This window comes from Lactuca saligna, chromosome 4 (genome assembly GCF_052625555.1).
Source record: "Lactuca saligna cultivar CGN05327 chromosome 4, ASM5262555v1, whole genome shotgun sequence".
NCBI classification, from domain to species: domain Eukaryota; kingdom Viridiplantae; phylum Streptophyta; class Magnoliopsida; order Asterales; family Asteraceae; genus Lactuca; species Lactuca saligna.
In genome coordinates, this window is record NC_136420.1 from 264009943 (window position 1) to 264032447 (window position 22505).

The 22505-nt window shown below is 34.9% G+C and overlaps 1 protein-coding gene across 1 annotated transcript; it reads left to right on the forward strand.

Annotated features, from left to right (window-relative positions):
- Window positions 1–4257: 4257 nt before the first annotated feature.
- Window positions 4258–8672, forward strand: LOC145043564 (protein HEAT INTOLERANT 4-like). The gene is made up of 14 exons (XM_078992259.1): window positions 4258–4691; window positions 5162–5200; window positions 5288–5341; window positions 5470–5533; window positions 5642–5700; window positions 5823–5947; window positions 6043–6102; window positions 6198–6256; window positions 6548–6627; window positions 6705–6743; window positions 7102–7164; window positions 7328–7375; window positions 7476–7604; window positions 8374–8672. The coding sequence occupies exons 1-14, from the start codon at window positions 4491–4493 to the stop codon at window positions 8419–8421; spliced, it is 1068 nt and encodes a 355-aa protein (XP_078848385.1). The 5' UTR covers window positions 4258–4490; the 3' UTR covers window positions 8422–8672.
- The last annotated feature ends 13833 nt before the right edge of the window (window positions 8673–22505 follow it).

Below are 22505 nucleotides of genomic sequence, written 5' to 3' on the forward strand. Positions count from 1 at the left end.
TATTCTTGGAGAGATTTGAGGAAAGACTTCATTTTCTTGGAGAGAGTTGGGATAAATTTGATATTCTTTGAGAGATTTGAGAGAGAGAGATACAGTGGGAGAGATTGGGAGAGACTTTGTCGAGAGCCTTTATTAGTGTTTTTCTTCGTAGTGCAAGGTCCTTAGACCTAGATACATTCTATTTTGAGTGTTATACATCCTCGAAGGGTACTCAATAGTGCCTTGTAGAGCTGTTACTTCCCTAAATTAAATTAGGGTTTTAAATTTTGAACTTTTGAGACTTTCAAGTCTTACTTTTCATTAGGAATTAGAGTTGAACATTAGGAAACATAAATAATTTCCTAACATATAAGCACTAGTTGAGTTGACTAGATGGTTTGTTGACCTTGAATTGACTTTGACTTTGACCAAAAGTTTGTCGATTGTCAAATGGAGAGGTTCTATTTATAGGGTGGAATATGGATGAACTTGGTGCCACATGTCACCATCTGGTGGCAAGACTTGTGGAGAAAGCAATGACCAAGATTGTGCCACGTCACCCATTTTCGCATAACACACTTCCGACTTCTAAAATCTGCAACTTTCGCATACGAGCTCCGTTTTTGATGTTATGTATATCCACACATAGGTAAAAATAAGATCTACAACTTTCATTTTGACTCCGTCAGCTAATTCTCGACCGATCTTAAATTTAACAGTAGGAGGAGATTATACTGTTAAATGACCGCGGAAAATTCGTAACTCTTTCATACGGACTCCATTTTTGTTTGTCTTTTTATCGTTGAGTTCCTATTAATGAGATCTTCAACTCTCATTTAGGTCGCGTAGGCCAAAAACTGCTCGATTTAAAATTTCAATTTCGGGTTGTGCACTGCTATGCCAAATCTTAAAAAATTCATAAGTTCCTCATACGAAGTCTTATTTAGGCGTTCTTTTTTTGTATGTTCTTGGTTTAATGTATACTACAAATTTTGTTTAGATTTCTAAGGCTAAAAATTCCTCCATCATAAATTCACTATTTACATCTCCCGGCGCCGTGCCGGTTTTGCCGAAAAACTTCGACGGGTCATAACTTATTCGTTATAACTCGGATTTCGGCGTTCTTCATATGTACGGAACCCTTGTAACATATAATAACACTTGGAAAAAGATTAATCCTTCTAAATAATCTTCCATCAAAAACTCATTTTCGATGCTTATTGTCTCTAAATTGACTAGCCCGGATTTGCGGACGTTACAAACACACCCTTCTTCTTTTATTAAAACTCTTTTCATAAATCATTTTGTTTTTGAAAATTCCACCAAACCCTTAGTTTGCGTCCAGACACACCCGAGAGTGTGCCCGAATCCCTCAAACTAAGGCTCTGATACCAACTTGTAACATCCTAAAAATTTGATCCAAAAATTTTATTTTTGATTTAATTAAAACAATATTCCAAAAACATTATCCATACAAACCAAATGAAAATAAGTGTACCAAACATCAAATGAATCAGAGTAACATCTCAAAAGTTGAATCCATGTCGTGTGTGCGATGCAGTCATCCCGAACTCTTCCCCCTAGAACTTGAAGTACGTGAAACATAAACTGAAAACCATAAGCACAAAGCATAGTGAATTCCCAAAACTACCCCATAACATACATAATAAATCACATATTGGGCCCTCGCCTTCCACCCCCCCATATCGAGTCTCACTCGGCTTCGGACCTTGCCCGACTTCAAGCCTCACTCAGTATACAAAGCTGTTATTCTTAGACCATGTTTGACATCAGGCCCCGCCACTATACACATAGACATATATATCACATAGTTATACTAACACATATAATGATCATAAACAATATAATATGATACAATAATCGGGCCTCGCCCGGTATACATAGCAACACATATAACTGTTGGATTAATGTCTAAGCCAGTAACCATATTTGGTAAATACTTGACCCGATTGTGCATGGTCCTTTTGGGTTGCCTTCACCAAAGCAACTTGACTGGAGAAATAATAGAGAAAGAGGTTATTATGATTTATTAATTTGTTATAAGAATAATATATTAAAGGAGAAATCATAATTGTTTAATTAATATTGGTCAATAATTAATTAGAAATTAATTTTGTGATCAAGTGTAATTAATTAAACTAGAGGGACTGAATTGTAATTATGTGATAGTTACAAAATATGGTAATGATTATCCTAGATATAGGTTGGACGAATTCAAGGGATAAGATATCCTTGAAATCGTCCAAAGGACCATGATAAGGATTCAAGGCTTATCTTATGGTTTGCTTGGTGGGCAAGCAACTAGATAAGGATAAGGACTGAAACCCTATCTCTACACCTATATAAACACCCCTTTGGCTCATGATTTCATCCATACCTTCCTAAGGCTTCTTAGGGATGAATTTTTATACCTCTCCCCTCTCTCTATATAGCCTCTCCATTTGCTCTTGGTGTTTGTGAGCCATTAGAGGCACTACACTTGTGGTGCTTGCTTTCAAGACTTAGGGTTTGAAGATTTAAGTTGTTATTACAATATAACAACAAGAGGTATGTAATCTAACTTTCTTGGTTAATTTCGAAAATAACAATCATCTTTAGGGTTTTATTATGTGTTCATAATGTTGTATATCTAATAGTGAATACATAGATCTAATGCTAGGGTTGCATGTACACATAAGATTGTTTGTATAAAACCCATCAATAACATGCAAGGGTCACACAGACTCCTAGTGTCCTGACATAAATAACAAGGGGCGACATTGGTGCCTTAGACCCGCTAAACCCAATGAGGAAACTCACATTGACTGGTGAATCTCACTGAAAATCCCTGACTGCTGGTCTGACGAATCCCCGAGTTATAAATACAAAATAACTTCCAAATTAACATTTGGGTTCCAGTCTATATCCAACAATCCATACTTGGGGTAAAATGACAATTTTACTCATGACCTAGTTTGGACCAAGACTAAGGCCCAAACTCACAATGAAAAAGACCCAAAACCAAATAATCCTCCAAGGCCTACTTATGACCCAATTTTCCAAATTGGGCCCAAAACCCTACATGTGCCTTACCCTAAAGCCCAACCATTTTCCTTTAGTCCAAAATACTTGTTCTCAGTTGGCCCAACTGTAACATCTGATTTTGAATCATTCATTATTTGAAGTCGTGGCCTGATTATTGGTTATCATAAGGCTTAGGGCCTTGGGGATAAACAAAATTTTTTTACGATCTTTTTTTTTTTCAAATATACCATTTAATTAATTAGAGAAACAAAAATTTTTAAATGTCTTTTTATGTAATTTTATATATTTTAGTTAGTTTTATCAAACATTATTTTTTATCAGCTATCAACTAGTACTCTAAACATAACCTAAAAGTATGTGTTTCTATAATTAATTAAAGGGTAGATTTGAATTTTTTTTAAAAAGCTCCTAAAAAGTTAGTCTAAGTAGCTTTTCAATAAGTTAGTTTATAAGCTACTTTTTGGTTGTCAAACACGGCAACATAAAAAAAGTTTGAAAAAAAAAACTATCCGTGACACGCCAAACATAACTTTAGCCTTTGAAAAGGAGTTTTGAAGAAGTTGCAAATTGTGATTTATTGGAATGACTTATGACTTATTAGATTAAAAAACAAGCAAAAATCAAAAAGTTAGTTAATCACTTTTTAACTTATCGATTTATTGACTTTTGTCACTAAAAAAACTGATCCAAATATATTTTTTTAAAATCTCATTTTCCAACATTGATAAATTAATAAGTCATTTTTAGATAAAAGTCTTTTTCAACTTCAAAATGAAATCCCAAACATCTTCTAGGTGTGGTGTTCTCCGTACCTATGTGAGATGATTTGTACACAACAAATTTTCTTCATACACAACAATTAATGCTTCAAAATATTGTATTATACAACTCTATAATACATAAAATGTTGTGTATGACAAAACTGTTGTGTACGAATCACTTCCCCGTACCTATTACCTGACACCTTAGTCCACCGCACAATAAGAGTATACATAATGACAAGTTCAAACAACAGCTTTAATTAAAGTTTACTTGATGTTCAATTTTTTACCTGATGGATATCATCATATACCTAAGATGCTCATCTTGTTAAAATGGTAAAAATTGAAGGGTAATTTGAGTTTTGAAATTTGTTTTTGTTAGAAAGTATTTAGACGGTGTAGGTTTCCTTGAAATTATACCTAGAAACTGTGTATAAAGTATAAACGGCGGATAAAGAAATTCAAGTATTTAGGGTTCAAAAACAAACGCCAAAAGACGTTTTCAAAAGATTTCAACCCCCCACAAAATTTTACTCCTCGCGCCCCTCTTTTCTCCCCCAAATCAAATCCACAACATCTAGAAAACCCAATAAAATCTTGACACAAATCCAATCTGTGTCTCCAATTCTCCATCTTTGTCCAAATTGCACTGTATCAGCTTTTAGCGTGCGATTGACGCCGAGTTCTCCAAACCCCACATTCCATATGAAGAAGGGAACTAAGCGAAAGGCTGCTGTGGCCAGCCGTAAGGACGAAGCAGCTGCCGCCGCCACCACCACCACCACCATAGAAGAACCGCAGCAGCAAAATAATAAGGAGCCTACCAAAATTGTTCGACCAACAAAACGTTCAAAAGCTCCGAAGCCTGAATCAGAACCAGAGTTCTTCGAGGAACAGCGTGAATTGGTAAAATAACTATTTTGCTGATTGTGTTTTAATGGAAAGTATTGCACACCAGGCACCGCTTCTTCGTGCATGTATAAACAAAAGTGCGAATTCATCAATTTACTGATCCACACGCAAGATCTATGCGCTATTGCCTTAATGGGTTCTTTTTCCAAATAAAAAAACCCATTAATCTCATATGATTACTGAGAATATGTGTGTATTTTCGTGTCAGAATGTCAACTTTTGGGATTTGTTTGCATATTTGGTGAGCTGCCGATGGAGATTACCTTCGACTGTTATGTTATGCTCTTTTACATGTCTCTAATGTACATTGGCCTTTTCAAGGGTTAATTTAGTTTTCAAAAGGGTTTTAGAATAAATTCATATCTAGATTGAACATGTATTGGGACTTGAACCATAGCTATGTCATAACTTGACGTTTATATCTATTTTTAGCTTCAATGTTTTGTTACTTATTGTTTTTGCAGGAGGACTTATGGAAGCAGGTTTTCCCTGTTGGGACAGAGGTATTTCCACCATTTATATTAATCTCATCACTTTCTTTACACTGTGATTGTGTTAGCTACTCACTAAATTTTACATTTTGTTGACAGTGGGACCAGCTTGACTTGCTTTCTGAATACAAATGGAATTTCTCAAATCTTGAAGTGAGTTACATTGTAGTTCATGTCAATATGTTATTAGTGTTTCCCAAAGTTTTATGCATTGAGAAAAATATAAATGGTTAGAAATGTAACTAATCAAGCTTTAAATCGGTTTTCAAATCATACAACAGGATGCATTTGATGAGGGTGGTGTATTACATGGGAAGAAAGTCTACCTTTTTAGTTGTACAGAGCGTAAGTAGTGAATGAAACTTGTTCATAATCCTCATTGTTTCATGCATAAAGCTTAGAACTTTGACTCAATATTGACCTATTGTAACTTGTTTCTTTTGTCATCTGCAGCACAATTGCTCTTTTTTGGTGGTCAATCTAAAGTAACCTGCATACCTGTAGTGGTGGCTGTAAGTGAAATAATTTTTTTTTTTTTTTTCATTTTTTTTTGTATAGTTGATAGTTCAAGCTTTGCTTACGTTATGTTATTAGTTTTATTTATTATATTTATCTTTTTTCAAAAATTGAGCAGATTGTATCTCCATTTCCACCTTCTGATAAGATTGGAATTAATTCTGTACAAAGAGAGTCTGAAGAGATTCTCGACATGAAACAGATGAAAATGGATTGGGTTCCATATATTCCATTGGGAAAACGGTAATTTTTAAATTTTTATGAAAGAATATTTGATAGTTTTCAGTTATTATTCAATTTTGTTGGTGTTTACATTTCCATGAATCTCATTCTTACAGAGGTTCTTCAGTTGAAAGGCTTAAATCTCAAATCTATATTCTAAGCTGTGTACAAAGACGGTATTACCCCTTATTTAAAAATTCTATTTTGATAGTTGCATGCATGTTTTGTTTTTTTAATAGTTTTATTTGCTCACTATCTGACTTTGAAACAGGGCTGGTTTAACACAATTGAAAGAGGATCGTGTCAAGAAATTTGAATACTGTTTACCATGTAAGTATGATTGAATCGGAATTGGAATTGGGAAAGGAATGGAATGGTTAATTCCATTGGAATGAATAAAAGTTGGCTGTTTTCTTTTCTCTGATGGAATGAAAATTTTCAATACAAGTATACAACACATTTTCATTTATGTAACACACACATCTTTTCAGAAGGAATCATAATCTTGATTTACTTGATTACATACAATATTATTTATTAAAAGAAGTTTCTTAGATTTAAAGCTATTCATCATATTTACATATAATAATTATAAGTTGTTTTTGACTTTTGTTGTTACAGACTTTTATCATCCTTTTAAGGAAGATGAAACAGAACAGAGCACTATTGTGGATATCATGTATCCCATAGAACCAAAGCCTGTAAGTTGATTTTTTTTTTTTAGCATTTGTCATATGATTTTTTTAGCATTTGTGTAATTAATTTTGACTTTCTATAGGTTGTCTGTGAGTTTGATTGGGAGCTGGATGAACTTGAGGTGAGATACATTTCTTTCTTTTTCTAATTTTTATATCTTTCTTAACTTTTTTCATATATGTTTCTAAAGAGTCTAAACCAGATAGAAATACTGTTTTTGACAATTGTTTCTATTTTTGTAAAATCAATGTTGTTTTGTAGAATCATCTGAATGCTAACTGTAAATAATGAAAGTTGGTTTTAACGTCTTCAATCAAAGTATACAAAACTGATTTTACAAGTTAAAAAATGTTTATTTTTTGCCATTCATAAGGTTGAGGTTTGATAATAAGCTACAATTTCTATAATTATGGCCAAAAATAAAATAGTTTCTGTTGTCTTACAATCATTAAAATAAAACACTTGTAACTTTTTTGTAGGAATTCACTGATGACCTCATTAAAGCAGAGGAGCTGTCTGAAGATCAGAAGGATGCCTTTAAGGTAAACTTAGTTGACTAGTCAAACTTACATTATAAGGTCATTCTTTCTGCATTAAATAAAAAAAGAAACATCTATGCATTCCTCATTAATCCTTAACTTTTTACAAATTTGTACTCATTCTTTCCCCTCTATTTAACAAAGTAATATTTATTTTTTTATATAGGAATTTGTGAAGGAAAAGGTTCGAGAAGGAAAGAGAGCTAATCGTGAGGTAACTTTGCGAAAGTAATTGTTTATTAGTATTATTAGTATATGCTAAATACTTGAGCTTTGTTTTATTTTATAATTTTTATAATTTTGACATCTATTAGGCAAGGGAAAAGAGGAAGAATGCTCGAGAGTCACTGAGTAAAGAGAAAGTTGAGGCATATGAGAAGATGAAATTTTATAAATTTTATCCTGTAGCCACACCTGACACCCCTGATGTCTCACAAGTCAAGGTTTGTTACTTTTTTTTTTTTTTTGAAAAAAGATGCATTTTTTACATACTGTCAAAGATTATTTCTTAAAGATGCAACCTTTGTGGAAATCCAACTGAAAATGACCCATTTGCCCTTCTCTAAGGTCGTCGAATATAATGTGAATAAATATTAGTTATGGGTAATAGTAGACATTTAGGTCATATGTTGCAGTTCTTAATGTGAAATATGATGTGGTTAAATCACATTTAGTAAGTTTAGATAAAATGTTGTTCGGATAGGTAATGTTGAAAAAGTAATTGAGAAAAGGGAAGGAAAAATAACTGAGGGTAACTTTGTAAAAATGTTAGGACTTGATGGCTTTCTTTATTAAGTTGTTCTTTCTGCATTAAGTGAAAAAAAACATCTGTATATAGCTTTTATAATTTATTTAGTTCATACTGTTGAAAAGAAACATTAACCATACTTTTCCTTGATTTTGACCCTCAATGCAAAAAGACCAATTTACCCTTGATTTAGGTCATCAAGTTATGCCCCATTAAGTCAAAAAAACACTGACCTTATCTGTCCTTGATTTTGATCTGAAATGCAAAATGACCATTTTGCCCTTGGTTTATGTCATCCAATGATGTTTATCAAGTTCTGTCCCATTAAGTCGAAAAGAAACAACATGCTCTTGATTTTGATCTGAAATGCAAAATGACCTTTTTGCCCTTTGATTTAGATCGTCAACAGCTTGTGTTTGTACTGATTGAATGATATTTGTTAACCATGTGTGTTGTTCTTGCAGTCTCCATTCATAAATAGGTATTATGGAAAGGCACATCAAGTACTTTGACCAGAATACCCTTGAGGGGAAGACAGATGCCCACCCTATTATCCCCCCTACCCCTACTCTTCAGGAAAACTGGTTTTGTTTGTCCAAGGAAAAGACATATAAGAGATTTCTTTGTGGTAGGGTGATATATAGAGCAAAAGGGGTTGTTATGTGTATCATTTATACTTGTAGGAATTTTGTTCTTAATTGTTGAAATTTATTGAACATGGTTGTTAAATCACAACCTTAAGAGGATTGGTCCTTCACCTTCACCTTTTTCTTATTGAATCAGATGCATTTGATAACTTTTATTAGTTATGTTTATGTGTATATACATACATACATGCATACTTATATGCATATGTTGGGGTTTTGCCTATTTTGGAACTCAAATGCACCATCTATCAAGAAAAAAGAAAGAAAAGACAGAAAGCAAGAAATCCAGACACACACAATATTGGAGAAGTGGAACGAAACACAGGCGATTGATGGTCTTGAAGAGAATGGTAACAAAGATAATTCCAAGTTTTTTTTTTTCAGAAAGGATGTAGATGTTTCTTAACTTTCGAATGCTCCAAAAAGATGCTATAAAACTTCTTCAAAAGTATAAAAAATAAAGAATAATAAATAGGTTTCTTTAATAGAAGTTATTCAGTGATTGAGGTTGGAAAAGTCATTGGATATCGTATGAATGGGTATAAAAAAAGTTGAAATCTTTTAAAAACCGGACACATAAAATATTTTTTTTTTTGGAATGGTGGAATGGTGGACGTTTTATGCAAAACCTAGCAACCAATTAACTTAGTTAAGTCACATTATGCTTTGTGACATCCGCCTAATTGACCCTCTGAAATTGTAGTAAGCATAGGGATATCAATTTCCTACCGTTTATAATTTTACGCCAAATATTCAATAGCCATATAACACCCTATCTTTTATACACTTGAAATAGTGTCATTTTTATCAAAAGCTTATGGTATTTAACCATTTCAATATGAAAACTTATGACATTAAGTCGTATCTTTTAAATTTTGTCTAAAAAACAGTTTAAAAGTTTCTTATAACTTTGGGTGTTACAACTTGGATCATACATAACCATAATGAAGCAAGTATAAGTACAAACTATCTCCAAAGAGAAGTGATGGAACTATAATGCTTCACTTCTTCTAAATGTACGAAAGTCATCTTCATGCATATCACACAATAAGGTCCTCTTCTAAGGACTAATCACTTCTATTTCTCCGATTTTGAACATAGAATACATGACATTTAAAATAAAATAAGTGAGACAATAATGTCTTGTGAGCTATATGGATTTTATATGCGTATGTTATCAAACAATTGATAAAACATTTATTTTTAAACATATTTCATGCTAGCCACTCTATATGCTATACATGTCACATTCAAATGCGAGAGCTATCAGGCCTTCTCGATTCTTAGGCACATATGTTCTATGAGCTATCAGTTATTTACTAAATAACTGAATCATATTACTATTGCTTTTGGTTGTATACGAAATGTTTATACTAGGATTTAATCCATAAATTGGAAACATCATATCATTGCTTACCAAAATAGAAGGAACCAATCAACCTATTAAGGTATCATTATTTATAGATATCTACTTACCATCACACTAGAGTCTTCTCGCTTATCCTATTTCTTGGGATATCTTTATTGTCCTGATTCTTTCACTTTACTATGCGATCTCATTCCATGTATGCATGAGCACTACTTTTCTTTTATGTAAGTCACAAATATGAACATGCTTGCATCTGAACTATGTTTAGTGAAAATACATTTTTTTAACTATAATAAATCATGGCAAAACAATTTGGACTCACAAACATTAAATCAAATATCATGCTATCTTTATATATAAATTTATAACATATTCAATTACATTACAAGAATTCACATTTACAACACTACAATACATTTCCTTTGTGGCCGAATATCACTTTAGAAGATATAAAATGATATGAGGCAAGTACGAGGAATATATCATAGAGTTATCTTAAATTGAGAAATGTTATTTAGCAAAAGATAGTTGAGAAATGTTGTAGAGCTGGTTGAGAGGATTCTGTGGATATAAAGATCGTCGGAAACAGAGTTTGTATGAGAAAAGTTTAGATGAAAGTACGCAGCTATTTTGAGAAATTCAATAGAAGTCAAAGTTAATGGTCAAACTTATGACTCTCACGACGTGAATGAATGTTCGACACGACGTGACAATGAGTATGTCACACCGTGACAGTAAGCTTGCTACGACGTGAAGAGCGATGCATCACTGGAACGTTCGAGATTTATACGTGTCAAAACGAGAGTCTATTATTGACCCTCACGACGTGAGGTATGCATGGTCATGAAGTGAGACGAGTCAGATCAACGAGACACATCACAAAAGAGTACAATGTGTGTCGAGATCGGAGTGCGTAAGATCCTCACAACGTGACACCTAAGTGGTCACGATGTGAGGTGCGTATGACTATAAATATAAGGGGTTTTGTGTCATTTGAGGTGCGTCTGGCTATAAATATAAGGGTTTTTGTATCTTCTATCCCGTTATTGTATAATTATTATATAAAATAATTGTCGAGAATTGTTAGACTCGAGTGTATTATGGTGCTGTTACGAACCTGTTTGTAAGATAAACGAGTAAATATTGTGATTTTGGATTTATTCGAGACTGTTGGGGTTATACACCCCAATATTTAATAGTTACCCATTATGAGAGATTTAGCTAACAACTTACCGGTTAAGCCTATTATGGTTATATTATGAAATTTGATTATTACTATGAAGAGTGGTCATAGAGTATACCTAGTAGTCATTTGAGATATCTTCTAAGGAACTTATTATGTGATGATTAGGTGTTACCATGTGACGAACTAATAGGAAACGAAGGATGGAAATGGAAATTGAAATTAGTCTGGTGACTGACCAGGTGAGTAACACTACTTTAACATCCATTGATGTGTTATTGTGATATATATATATATATATATATATATATATATATATATATATATATATATATATATATATATATATTACATGAATTATATGATTAATTATTTATAAGAAATTGATGGATATTGGAGAGATTGAGTATTTGAGAAATTAACATTTGATTGAAAGATTGATTTTAATTGATGAGATAGATTATAACCGAGAGACAGATCACATTAAAAGATAGATCACTTATGAGTAGTTGTTATATTATATTTGTGATATATGTGATTTCTAATTATACAAAGATCTTGATAACCGACTCTTGTTGAGAATTTATTCATCATTATGAGTTAAATCATTATCGAGAAATACATTATAATTGATTAATTATAACTGTTAAAATATTATTTATTTATGTGTAGTTTTTCATAGTCTCGCTTGTATAGGGTTCCTCTCTGTAATTATATTATGTTTTTTCTATATAAAGGAATGGAATTCAATGCAAACCCTAAAGACTATTTTCACATTTAAACATGGTATCAAGCCGTATGCGTATTCTTCTCTTAATACACATTTTTTTCTTTAGCTGTCGGTCTCCTTCTACGTTCTATCACTGTTGACTACCCCATCAAGGTTTCTCCATCGTGTACTACTCCACGGATCAAACTCAACATATTCTGGATCTTCGGCTCTTCGCTGCCCTCATTCTTCGTCTCGCTTCTTGGTGTAGTACAGTACACATTGCTAAATTCCTTCTACCTGCAATAAGTACTTTGATCTTTGTCTCGGTATTTGATTTTAATTGATTCTAGATTTTCTGGTCCAATGTCCACCCTTGCACAATCATCTACTACCGCCCCTACTGCTCAACAACTTGTCTATGCGGTTACGAATGTTTATAATCAATTAAGTTTCAAATTAACAGTAGATGGCTCAAAGTATAAGTTGTGGTGCAAAATTTTTCAAGACATTTGCAAGGGTGCTAAGGTCCTTGGTCACATAACCGGTAAAACAAAACCTACTGGTGCCGATCATGAATATTGGGAATCCATCAACTCCCGTGTTAAATCTTGGTTTTACTCCACTTGTGTCACACCCCCGAACCAGGACGGCGGAAACGTCCGGGTGCGGATGACGTCATTGTATAGTATCATAACAGTTGAATATAAATGAAACATAGCAACCCAAGCAGAATACATTGAGAATACAAACTTACATTCTTTACATATTGTATTTGTTCATAAGTTACACAAAAGTGACAGAAAAGTACAAATTCCAAAATGCAGCAATCCAGTTCTCAAAGACTAGGTACCTGCTTACTGGTTCCCTGAGAATATAAGTGATTTTGAAAAACGTCAACATGGAATGCTGGTGAGTTCATAAGCATATTTGTATGAAAAGATTTGTAACTGGTTTGTTTAAAAATGGTTAGTATATCTCTAGAAAATCCGATATTTTCTATAAAAATGAGTGGTAAGTCTTACATCAAACACTAAAAATGTATGTATGCATGACCTTTGTTTCTGTTAATTGTAATTATAAAATGTATGTTCCCAGAAAATTCAATATTTTCTGATGTATGAAAAACTGTAGTCTTAAAAAACTAAGACCAGAAATGTAACCAATAGTGTACTGAAAAGTAGTTTGCAATTTTATATTTTAATAAAATAGGTGAAGTGTAAGCTTCCCGTAAACCAATATACTATTGTTAATCCCTAGGTGAGTTATTATAACCATGCTAATGTGACTGTTATGCAAGTACGACATTCTCTAGGTGTTAGAATCGGTAAGATAATTGTCACTCTAGACTAGCCCCTCTAGCTGTAGCGAACAACTCAGGTGTGGGGTTGTCAATCCACATATAGATTTATACACAACTATCTTACCCTCCCTCCAGGAGAATTTGCTTATAATGCATGACTTAAAGTGTACGCTAGGTAGGTACGGTGAAGTGAATATGTCTCACTAGAGCATTAACAAATTTACATGAACTACGACTCCCTTTTTCTTGTATAATGAAATATTTATACCATTGAAATGTTATACAGTATGGTTTTGTGTAAACTATTTATATAGCTTTATATAAATATCAAGTTGTAAACTTGTATCATGTTGTTGTTTGTTACCAAAACATAAATCCTTGGGTTTTAACCCACTAAATACAATAGTGGCTAAAATATAAACATTTTTACTAGAATAACTATTTTTAGTAAAAACCACCAAACTCTTATGGTTTGTACTCACAAAATGACATATATTTTTGCTTATCTTTGTACATCAAACCCATAAAACATGATTTTTGTGTAAATAAAAATGGTGTTAACCACATCTTATGCAAATATTTCTTCACATTCAAATAATAAGTTGAAGCATGCAAATATTCATAAGACAAACATATTTTGACTTGTATCCCCCCCCCTCCTAAAAGCATGTAAAACTCGAAAAATAGGGGGTATGAAGCTCACCTTGGTTTGATTTGGTGGATGATTTGAAGTTTTGTGAAGAGATTTTGAGTCTAAACATTAGGATGCTATTGATGAACTCCTTGAAGCTTATATTACCCTAAGATGGTTAACACACGATATTATGTGTAAATGAGATGATATTAACAGAGTAATGTGTAAAGACACCGGGGTTTTCGAAATGGCTTACTGAATACTCTAGGACCACTTAAATGATGATGATTTTTGAAGACAACCTAGCTTGTTCTTGAGAGAATTTCTTGTGGAGAATGAAGATGAAGAGAGGTGGGATAGTGAAAGAAATGGTGAAGAATATGTCTTCTGGACGTGGTTTAAATGGAAAGATTGGGTATGGATATTTGATAGATATTAGAGTGTTGTGTATGGTAGTTTGCTGGGTAAAAAGAGGTAAGGTTGAATCTTTCCTCCAAAGGTATGTCTTTGACGTACATAATATCTAATAGAAAAATCCCCACATGATACTACTTTAATTGGCCGTAAACCCTTTTAACTTATTTGCTTGATCGAAATCACCCCATTCTCTTGTGATTTTGGTCCTTTAACTTTGAATTAGTAAGTTTTCGGCCTTATTGGGCCATTTCCTAAGGTTTTCGGTTCTAAGATGGCCCCTTAAGAGGGCTTTCGATTCTTAGCTCATCCACTAAGGGATGATTCCGGTCATGGTTTTCCATGGCCGAAAACCTTAATGCCATCACCTTTTTAATTCATGTTTTAAGTATATTGGTCCATCTTAACTTTTAACTATCTGTCATGAACCTGTTTCACAATGTTTACTTATATGTGTATACACATAATGTCCTTTTTTATTTGCAAGAATTCATTGTAGCGAGGTTACATTGTACATTCCTTGAACATGGTTACAATCTAGACTTTAATTGACCCTAAATTTACTAGTTGTGACATCATCCCTCCATTAAATGGAATTTCGTCCCATAATTAGTTTTAGAGCGGGCCCTTAAGAACTATGAAAGAGATGTGGATACTTATGCTTCATCTGGTCTTCGCGTTCCCAAGTGAATTCAGGTCCTGGTTTGATACTCCATCGGACTTTCACATTAGGGATGCGACTTTGCTTTGTTCGTTTCACCTCCATGTCCATTATTTTAACGGGATCCTCCCCGAAATGAAGGTTCTTGTTTATTTCAATCTCGTCAAGCGGGACAACGAGAGTTTTGTCGGATAGGCATTTCTTCAGATTAGACACATGGAAGACAAGGTGTATATTGCTGAGTTCAGGTGGTAGCTAGAGTTTATAAGCCACTAGACCAATCCTAGTAAGGATTTCTATTGGTCCGATGTATCTTGGATTCAATTTCCCATGCTTCTCAACGCGTATCCTCCTTTTCCATGGAGATACCTTGAGCAGTACGCGATCACCGACTTGAAATTCCATGGGCTTCCATCGCTTATCTGCATAGCTCTTTTGCCGGTTTCTGGATGCCTTTAGTCATTCCCTAATCTGGAGGATCTTCTCAGTTGTTTCTCTAATGATCTTAGGACCCGTGAGAGTGATGTTGGGTACTTATCCCTTCACTAATTGTGTGTCTCCCACCTCAACCCAACAGATAGGTGATATGCATTTACGTCCATATAGAGCCTCAAAGGGAGCAGCCTTGATGCTTGTGTGATAGCTATTGTTGTATGAGAATTCGATCAGTGGCAAGTGGGTATCCCACGCCTTGCCAAAGTCTATCACATAGGCTCTTAGCATATCTTCCAATGGTTGGATGGTTCTCTCACTCTGTCCATCTATTTTGGGATGGTAAGCAGTACTCATATCGAGCTGTGTTCCCAATGACCTCTAAAGTGACAGCCAAAACCGAGAGGGAAATCTACTATCCCTGTCAGAGATAATAGATACTGGCACATCGTGAAATCTCACGATCTCTTTTTGGGTCATCCCCAAAATCTCGGCCAGAAAAGACCGATTTTTCATTTATGCTTTTAAAATAATTTCAGAGTAAATCCTTTTAATTTAAAGGAGTTGCGGAATTTGTTCCCAAAAACAAAACATGATAAAACAATGTTTACCAAAGCATTTCATAAAAGAAATGTATTTTCATTATATAATCAAAACTCGGGGCGTCATGTTCCGATACAGACCAATAAGCATAAACGATAACATTACAAGTCATTCAACAAATATATACATATACAGACTTGTAAACAAAACAACTTGATGGTTCATCCATCTAACGCCCTTACGCCACTTCCTGTAATACAAATAAAACTGAGTGGGTCAGGCTTGGGAGCCTGGTGAGCATATAGGGTTTTCAACCCACAATAAATAAATTAAATTAATTATTATCAACCAACAATAACCCATTTACCCATTCTCGTTATTCTCACTTTATGTCCCTAAAATAACTAACACAAGGGACCTAGTCTAAGAATATTTCATCGGGGTGATAACACATGCTTCGGGGGTTCCTCAGAAATATAAGTCAAATAAGGCAACCATGAGGGGGATGGAATACAGCGAATGAACACCCAAGTTCATTAACACCTACAGGTTATGAGCCTGCTAGCGTTCCACTGAACTGTCTAGAAAAGTCCGTGCTCGTCATCTAAATTCCGCTAGATGACTGGATCAAAACAACATCGAGGCCTCTCATCTGTTTATTACACACCAACTATCTACCCATGTTCTACCCAACATATTAGTAGATAAAATATACATTTTTATACATATTTTCAAAACCTGTATAACATGCTCAATCAATACATTTTCCACATAACAGATGAGGCACACACATAACACGTATTTCATATAGAAATAATCAGATCTGTAAGATAGAAGAAAGTGAATATACATTCACACACATAACAACCAAATATACACATAACACGTATCTCATATAAAATACTTCACAATTTTGCGTTAGAAGAAAGTAACAACATACTCACACATATATACAACAATATACTTAATACACTCAAACCATACTTGTATTATTATCGTGTTTATGAAGGGTAGTATACACTCACCTGATCAGAAGATGATCGGACAATACTACGACTTGCAAAAGTAGTAATCCCAGAAGATCTGGAAGATCTCTACAAAAATCGAACTTCTCGCGGGCAGAGCTTCGACTTGGAAACCGCACTTCTCGGGATCTCGGGACTTGCTTCGGGACTCGGGAATATTACCGGGGCTTCGGGGGTTAAAATGCAGAGCTTCGGCACGAAATGGAGGAGAAATGAGCAAATAAGCCCGGACCCCTCGCATCCTATTTATAGGAGGCTGAGGCCTCGCAGTACGCGGGACGTACTGCTCCGAAATCGTCACTGCATGTGTCATCCGAAGTCCTCGAGTGCGAGTGTCGACATCCTTCGCTGTACGTGGGGCATACATGAGTACGCGGTGCGTACTTCGGATGAGTCCGGTGACTCGCCTTCGGATAATACCGAATTTAATAATTAAATTTAATTATTAATTATTTAATAAACTTCGAAAATTCATATCTTCTTCATACGAACTCCGCTTTCGACGTTCTTTATATCCACGCGAAGGTGAGACTACGCTCTACAACTTTCATTTAGACTCCGTCGGCTAATTTTGACTTTATTTTTATTATTTATTTTTAATAGGCCGGGACAGAAAATTTCGTTATAAATTCATAACTTCTTCGTTTGACGTTCGTTCTCGCCTAACTTTTTATCGCTTCGATACTAACAACGAGATCTTCGATTCTCGTTTAGATCACTAAGGCTAAATATCGCTCTAACGTAAATTTCACTTTTTACGTCATTCAGCGGTGCCGGTTCTGTCGCGAAACTTCGACAGGTCATAACTTCTTCGTTATAACTCGGATTTCGGCATTCTTTATATCTTTGGAAACTTTGTTTCAACTACTACAACATTATCTAAAAATATCAAGTATATTATACACTTAAATTTTGACGCTTATTTTTATTCTTAATTAATCAAACAACATAATTAAGCAATTAAGCACAAAACACATAATACTCAAATAATCACTCTTATTATTTCAAAACGGGTTACAAAGGTTAACCTAGACTATTTCATTGCTAAAAATGGCAAGCCCAGAAACACAAGCGTTACAATTCTCCCCACCTTAGGATGATTCCGTCCCCAATCACACCTTAACAAACAAATGCGGATAGCGACCCATCATGTCACTCTCCGTCTCCCAAGTGAGATTCGACCCATTCGTGTGTTTCCCTCTGACATGCACTAACTTGACCATCTTGCGTCGCAACTTCTTAGTCTTTCGGTCAACAATTGCCTCTGGTTCTTCAATCAACCTTTTGTTCTCATTGATTCTCAACTCCTAAAGTGGAATCATGTCGGGAACTTCCCCCGTGAACTTCCGTAAATAACACACATGAAAAGTGTTATGAATTCCATTCAGTTCTTCTGGTAGTTCGAGATTGTAAGCTTGGTTCCCAATCCTCTGAAGAACTTTAAACGGTCCAATAAACCTTGGACTTAATTTTCCCCTCTTTCCAAATCTTATAAGTCCCTTCCACGGCGAGACTTTAAGCAAACTGAATCCCCAACTTCAAAAGTCATTAGTCTTCGCTTTTTGTCAGCATAGCTCTTTTGACGATCCTGAGCCGCTAACATTCTTTCCCTAATTATTTTCAACTTTTCAGCAATTTGATGAACCAACTCCGGTCCCATAAACTGCTTTTCCCCAGCCTCAATCCAACAAGACGGCGTACGACACTTTTGTCCATACAAAGCTTGGTAAGGTGCCATCTTAATGCTCGAGTGAAAACTATTATTATAGGAAAATTCTACCAGTGGTAAATGCTCATCCCAATTACCTAGGAATTCCAAGGTACATGCTCTCAGCATATCTTCAAGTGTTTGTATCGTTCTTTCACTCTGACCATCAGTCTGCGGATGGTAAGCTGTACTTAAACATAACTTGGTACCCATTTCCTCTTGTAGACTTTTCCAAAACCTTGAGGTGAAACGACTATCACGATCCGACACAATTGTTAGCGGAACACCGTGAAGTCTCACAATTTCCTTCACATAAGAATTCGCAAGCTTTTCCATAGACCATTTCTCCCTGGCTGCTATGAAATGCGCACTCTTAGTGAATCGATCGACGACCACCCAAATCATGTCGTGACCATTCTTTGTTCTGGGCAGTTTAGTGACAAAATCCATAGCAATGTCTTCCCACTTACCCATAGGCACAGGTAAAGATTCTAAACTACCATACGGTTTCTGATGTTGTGTCTTGACTCTTGCACAAGTCACACACTCAGCCACATACTTTGCAACATCAAGCTTCATTGTCGACCACCAGTAGTAGGGTTTCAGGTCCCTATACATTTTAGTGCTACCGGGATGAATCGAGTACATGGTTTTGTGAGCTTCTTCCATCAGAAGATCCCTGACTCCTCCTGTCTTAGGTATCCAAATCCGATCCTGGAACACCTTCAGTCCATGACTGTTTTCACCGAACACCAACGTTTTGCCTAAATGTTCCTCCTTTCGGTCATTCTTCTCAGAAGCTTCCTCTTGAGCTTTCTTTATACTTTCCACAATGGTCGAGACAACTTCAATTCTCAACGCTCTTGGCCTTTTCCTTTCAAGATTGACTTTCCGACTGAGAGCATCAACAACAATATTAGCTTTACCGGGATGGTAAAGTATCTCATAGTCGTAGTCCTTGAGTAATTCCAGCTAGCGTCGTTGCCTCATATTCAATTCCTCTTGATTAAAGAGATATTGGAGACTCTTATGATCAGTGAAAAGTTTGCACTTCGTGCCATAGAGGTAATGCCTCCATATTTTCAGAGCGAAAACTACCGATGCCAACTCCAAATCATGAGTCGGGTAATTCTTTTCATGCTCCTTCAGCTGTCGAAACACATATGCTATCACCTTTTCTCTTTGGGTTAAAACACAACGCAATCCGATCCCAGACGCATCGCTATAAGCAACGAAGTCTTCAACTCCATCGGGTAGAGAAAGTATCGGTGCCTCGCATAGTTTCTTCTTTAGCTTCTCGAATGCTTCTTTATGCTTCTCACTCCAGGCATAAGTAGCTCTTTTGTGGGTCAAAGCTGTCAATGGAGTAGCAATCGAAGAAAAACCTTGGATAAACCTTCGGTAATATCCGGCTAATCCTAAAAAGCTTCGGATCTCTGTGGGACTTTTCGGTTGTTCCCACTTCATTACAACTTCAATCTTTGCTGGATCAACCATTATCCCTTCTTGGTTGACCACGTGACCCAAGAATTGGACTTCACGAATCCAAAAATCACATTTGGAGAACTTAGCATACAACTTCTCCTTCTTCAAGACTTCTAACACTTCTCGGAAGTGTCTGCCATGCTCCTCTTGGCTTTTCGAGTAAATCAGAATGTCGTCTATGAACACTATCACAGATTTATCAAGGAACGGATTACAAATCCTATTCATTAAATCCATGAATGCTGCCGGAGCATTGGTTAGTCCAAACGACATAATCATGGACTCGTAGTGTTCATATCTAGTTCTGAATGCAGTCTTCTCGATATCTTGCTCTCTTACTTTTAGCTGATGATATCCTGACCTTAGATCGATCTTCGAGAAATAGCTCGAACCTTGCAATTGATCAAACAGGTCATCAATCCTTTTCAACGGATATCTATTCTTTATTGTTGCCTTGTTCAGCTCTTTGTAATCAATGCACATTCTCATACTTCCATCTTTCTTTTTCATGAATAACACCGGAGCTCCCCAAGGTGATGAACTAGGTCTAATGAAACCTTTGTCCAATAACTCCTGAAGTTGCATCATCAATTCCTTCATCTCTGTCGGTGCTAATCGATAAGGTGCTTTTGCAATTGGCGTTGTTCCTGGTAACAAGTCAATTCTGAACTCCACTTGTCTATCAGGTGGTAATTGTTGGATTAGTGTAAGTCCATAACTATTTTGGTATGTACTTGACCCGATGGTGCATGGTCCTTTTGGGTTGCCTTCACCAAAGCAACTTGATTGGAGAAATGAATAAAGAGAGAGAGGATAATATGATTTATTAATATGTTATAAGAATAATATATTAAAGGAGAAATCATATTTGTTTAATTAATATTGGTCAATAATTAATTAAGAATTAGTTTTGTGATCAAATGTAATTAATTAAACTAGAGGGGCTGATTTGTAATTATGTGATAGTTACAAAATAAGGTAAGGATTATCTTATTTATATGGTGGACGGATTTAAGGTTGGAAAGCCTTAGAATTCGAGTATGATAAGGATTCAAGGATTATCTTATTGGTTGCTTAATGGATAATCAACTAGATAAGGATAATGACTGAAACCCTATCTCTACACCTATATAAACACCCCTAGGATCATGAATTCGTGAATCCCTTCCCAAGAGGTCCTAGATACGAATTCTAATCTCTCACCTCTCTCTTTATACCTTCTCCATTTGCTTATGGTGTTTGTGAGCCATTAGAGGAGTGGCACTTGTGACTCTAAGCCTTCCAAAGTCAATACAAGGAGATTTAGGATTGTTATTGCTACATAACAATCAAGGTAACATTATAAACTCATTCTTATGTTAATATGATTACTTGTATGCTAGAATTAGGGTTTGTAGTCTTGGATTCAAAGCATGTACAATAGAGAAACCTAGATCCAAGCATTAGGGTTTGTATGAGCACATAGGATGTCTTATGACCAAAACCCATCAGTGGTATCAGAGACTAGCTTGGTTTCAATTGTATTGATGCATTGTATAACTGGAAAATCGTTTTTTGGGCTTTATGGCTAAGGAACTCGGCGAGTACCACAGTGTACTCGGCGAGTTGACCTCAACTCGGCGAGTACAGTGTGGTACTCGGCGAGTTTGAGCGTCAGATAATGCTTATCTCGGGATTTCTTGCTGTTTTTGCATATGGATAGTTACCTTATCATGTTAGATCAATATAAATCCGATTTTATGATATATATATATGACTATATTCTTGATATAATTAAAGATAATTATCAATTAACAAGATAATTGTTTCCTTATAAGATAATTGATTAATTATTTTGAGTAAATTGATAAATTGTTTTGCAAGAAATCATTAAACAAATCAAATATGGATAATTATGTAACTAAATGTTAGTTTAGATTATTTGTTATTTGATCCTTGTTGTTATGAAAAGTTTCATATTTTCCCCTTTAGGTTTTATAGTTTAAATTTGAACCCAAAAGTTTTGGAGTTTTGAAATTTAAATAGTTAAAAACCCTAATGTTTTGAAAAAAGTTTTCAAAACTTGCCCTCAAGTTTTGGAATTTAAAAGTTGATTAAAAGTTTAATTAAAAATGTTAAATTCTAAAACCCTAGTAATGTTTTGAAAAGTTCAAATCACACCCTTATGGTTTTATTAATTAATTAAGGAGTATAATTAAAAGAGGTTTGATAAATCCATAAAAGTTTTGGTTAACCATTTAATTGAATTAAAAGTGTAATTGTTAAAGTTAACCACATAGTATTTTAAAAGTATAAAATGAACCCTATACTATATATATAATATTAAAAGTCTAACATTATATATATGTATGAGTAAAAGTCAGTCTTGCCGTTAGTAGGCCTCATTCACGAAGCTGGTCTATAAGGGGTGTTTAAGGAAATTGCCTATAAAATGGCGATTGAATGGGTATCCACTCTTACCCACCGCACTCTTGACTAGTGGA

Excerpts from the sequence above, each read along its gene's own strand:
- LOC145043564 (XM_078992259.1), top strand. The coding sequence starts at position 4,491 with ATGAAGAAGGGAACTAAGCGAAAGGCTGCTGTGGCCAGCCGTAAGGAC. Across the intron at positions 6,103-6,197 it reads CTAAGCTGTGTACAAAGACG|GGCTGGTTTAACACAATTGA; the intron begins GTATTACCCCTT and ends ACTTTGAAACAG. Across the intron at positions 6,628-6,704 it reads ATCCCATAGAACCAAAGCCT|GTTGTCTGTGAGTTTGATTG; the intron begins GTAAGTTGATTT and ends GACTTTCTATAG.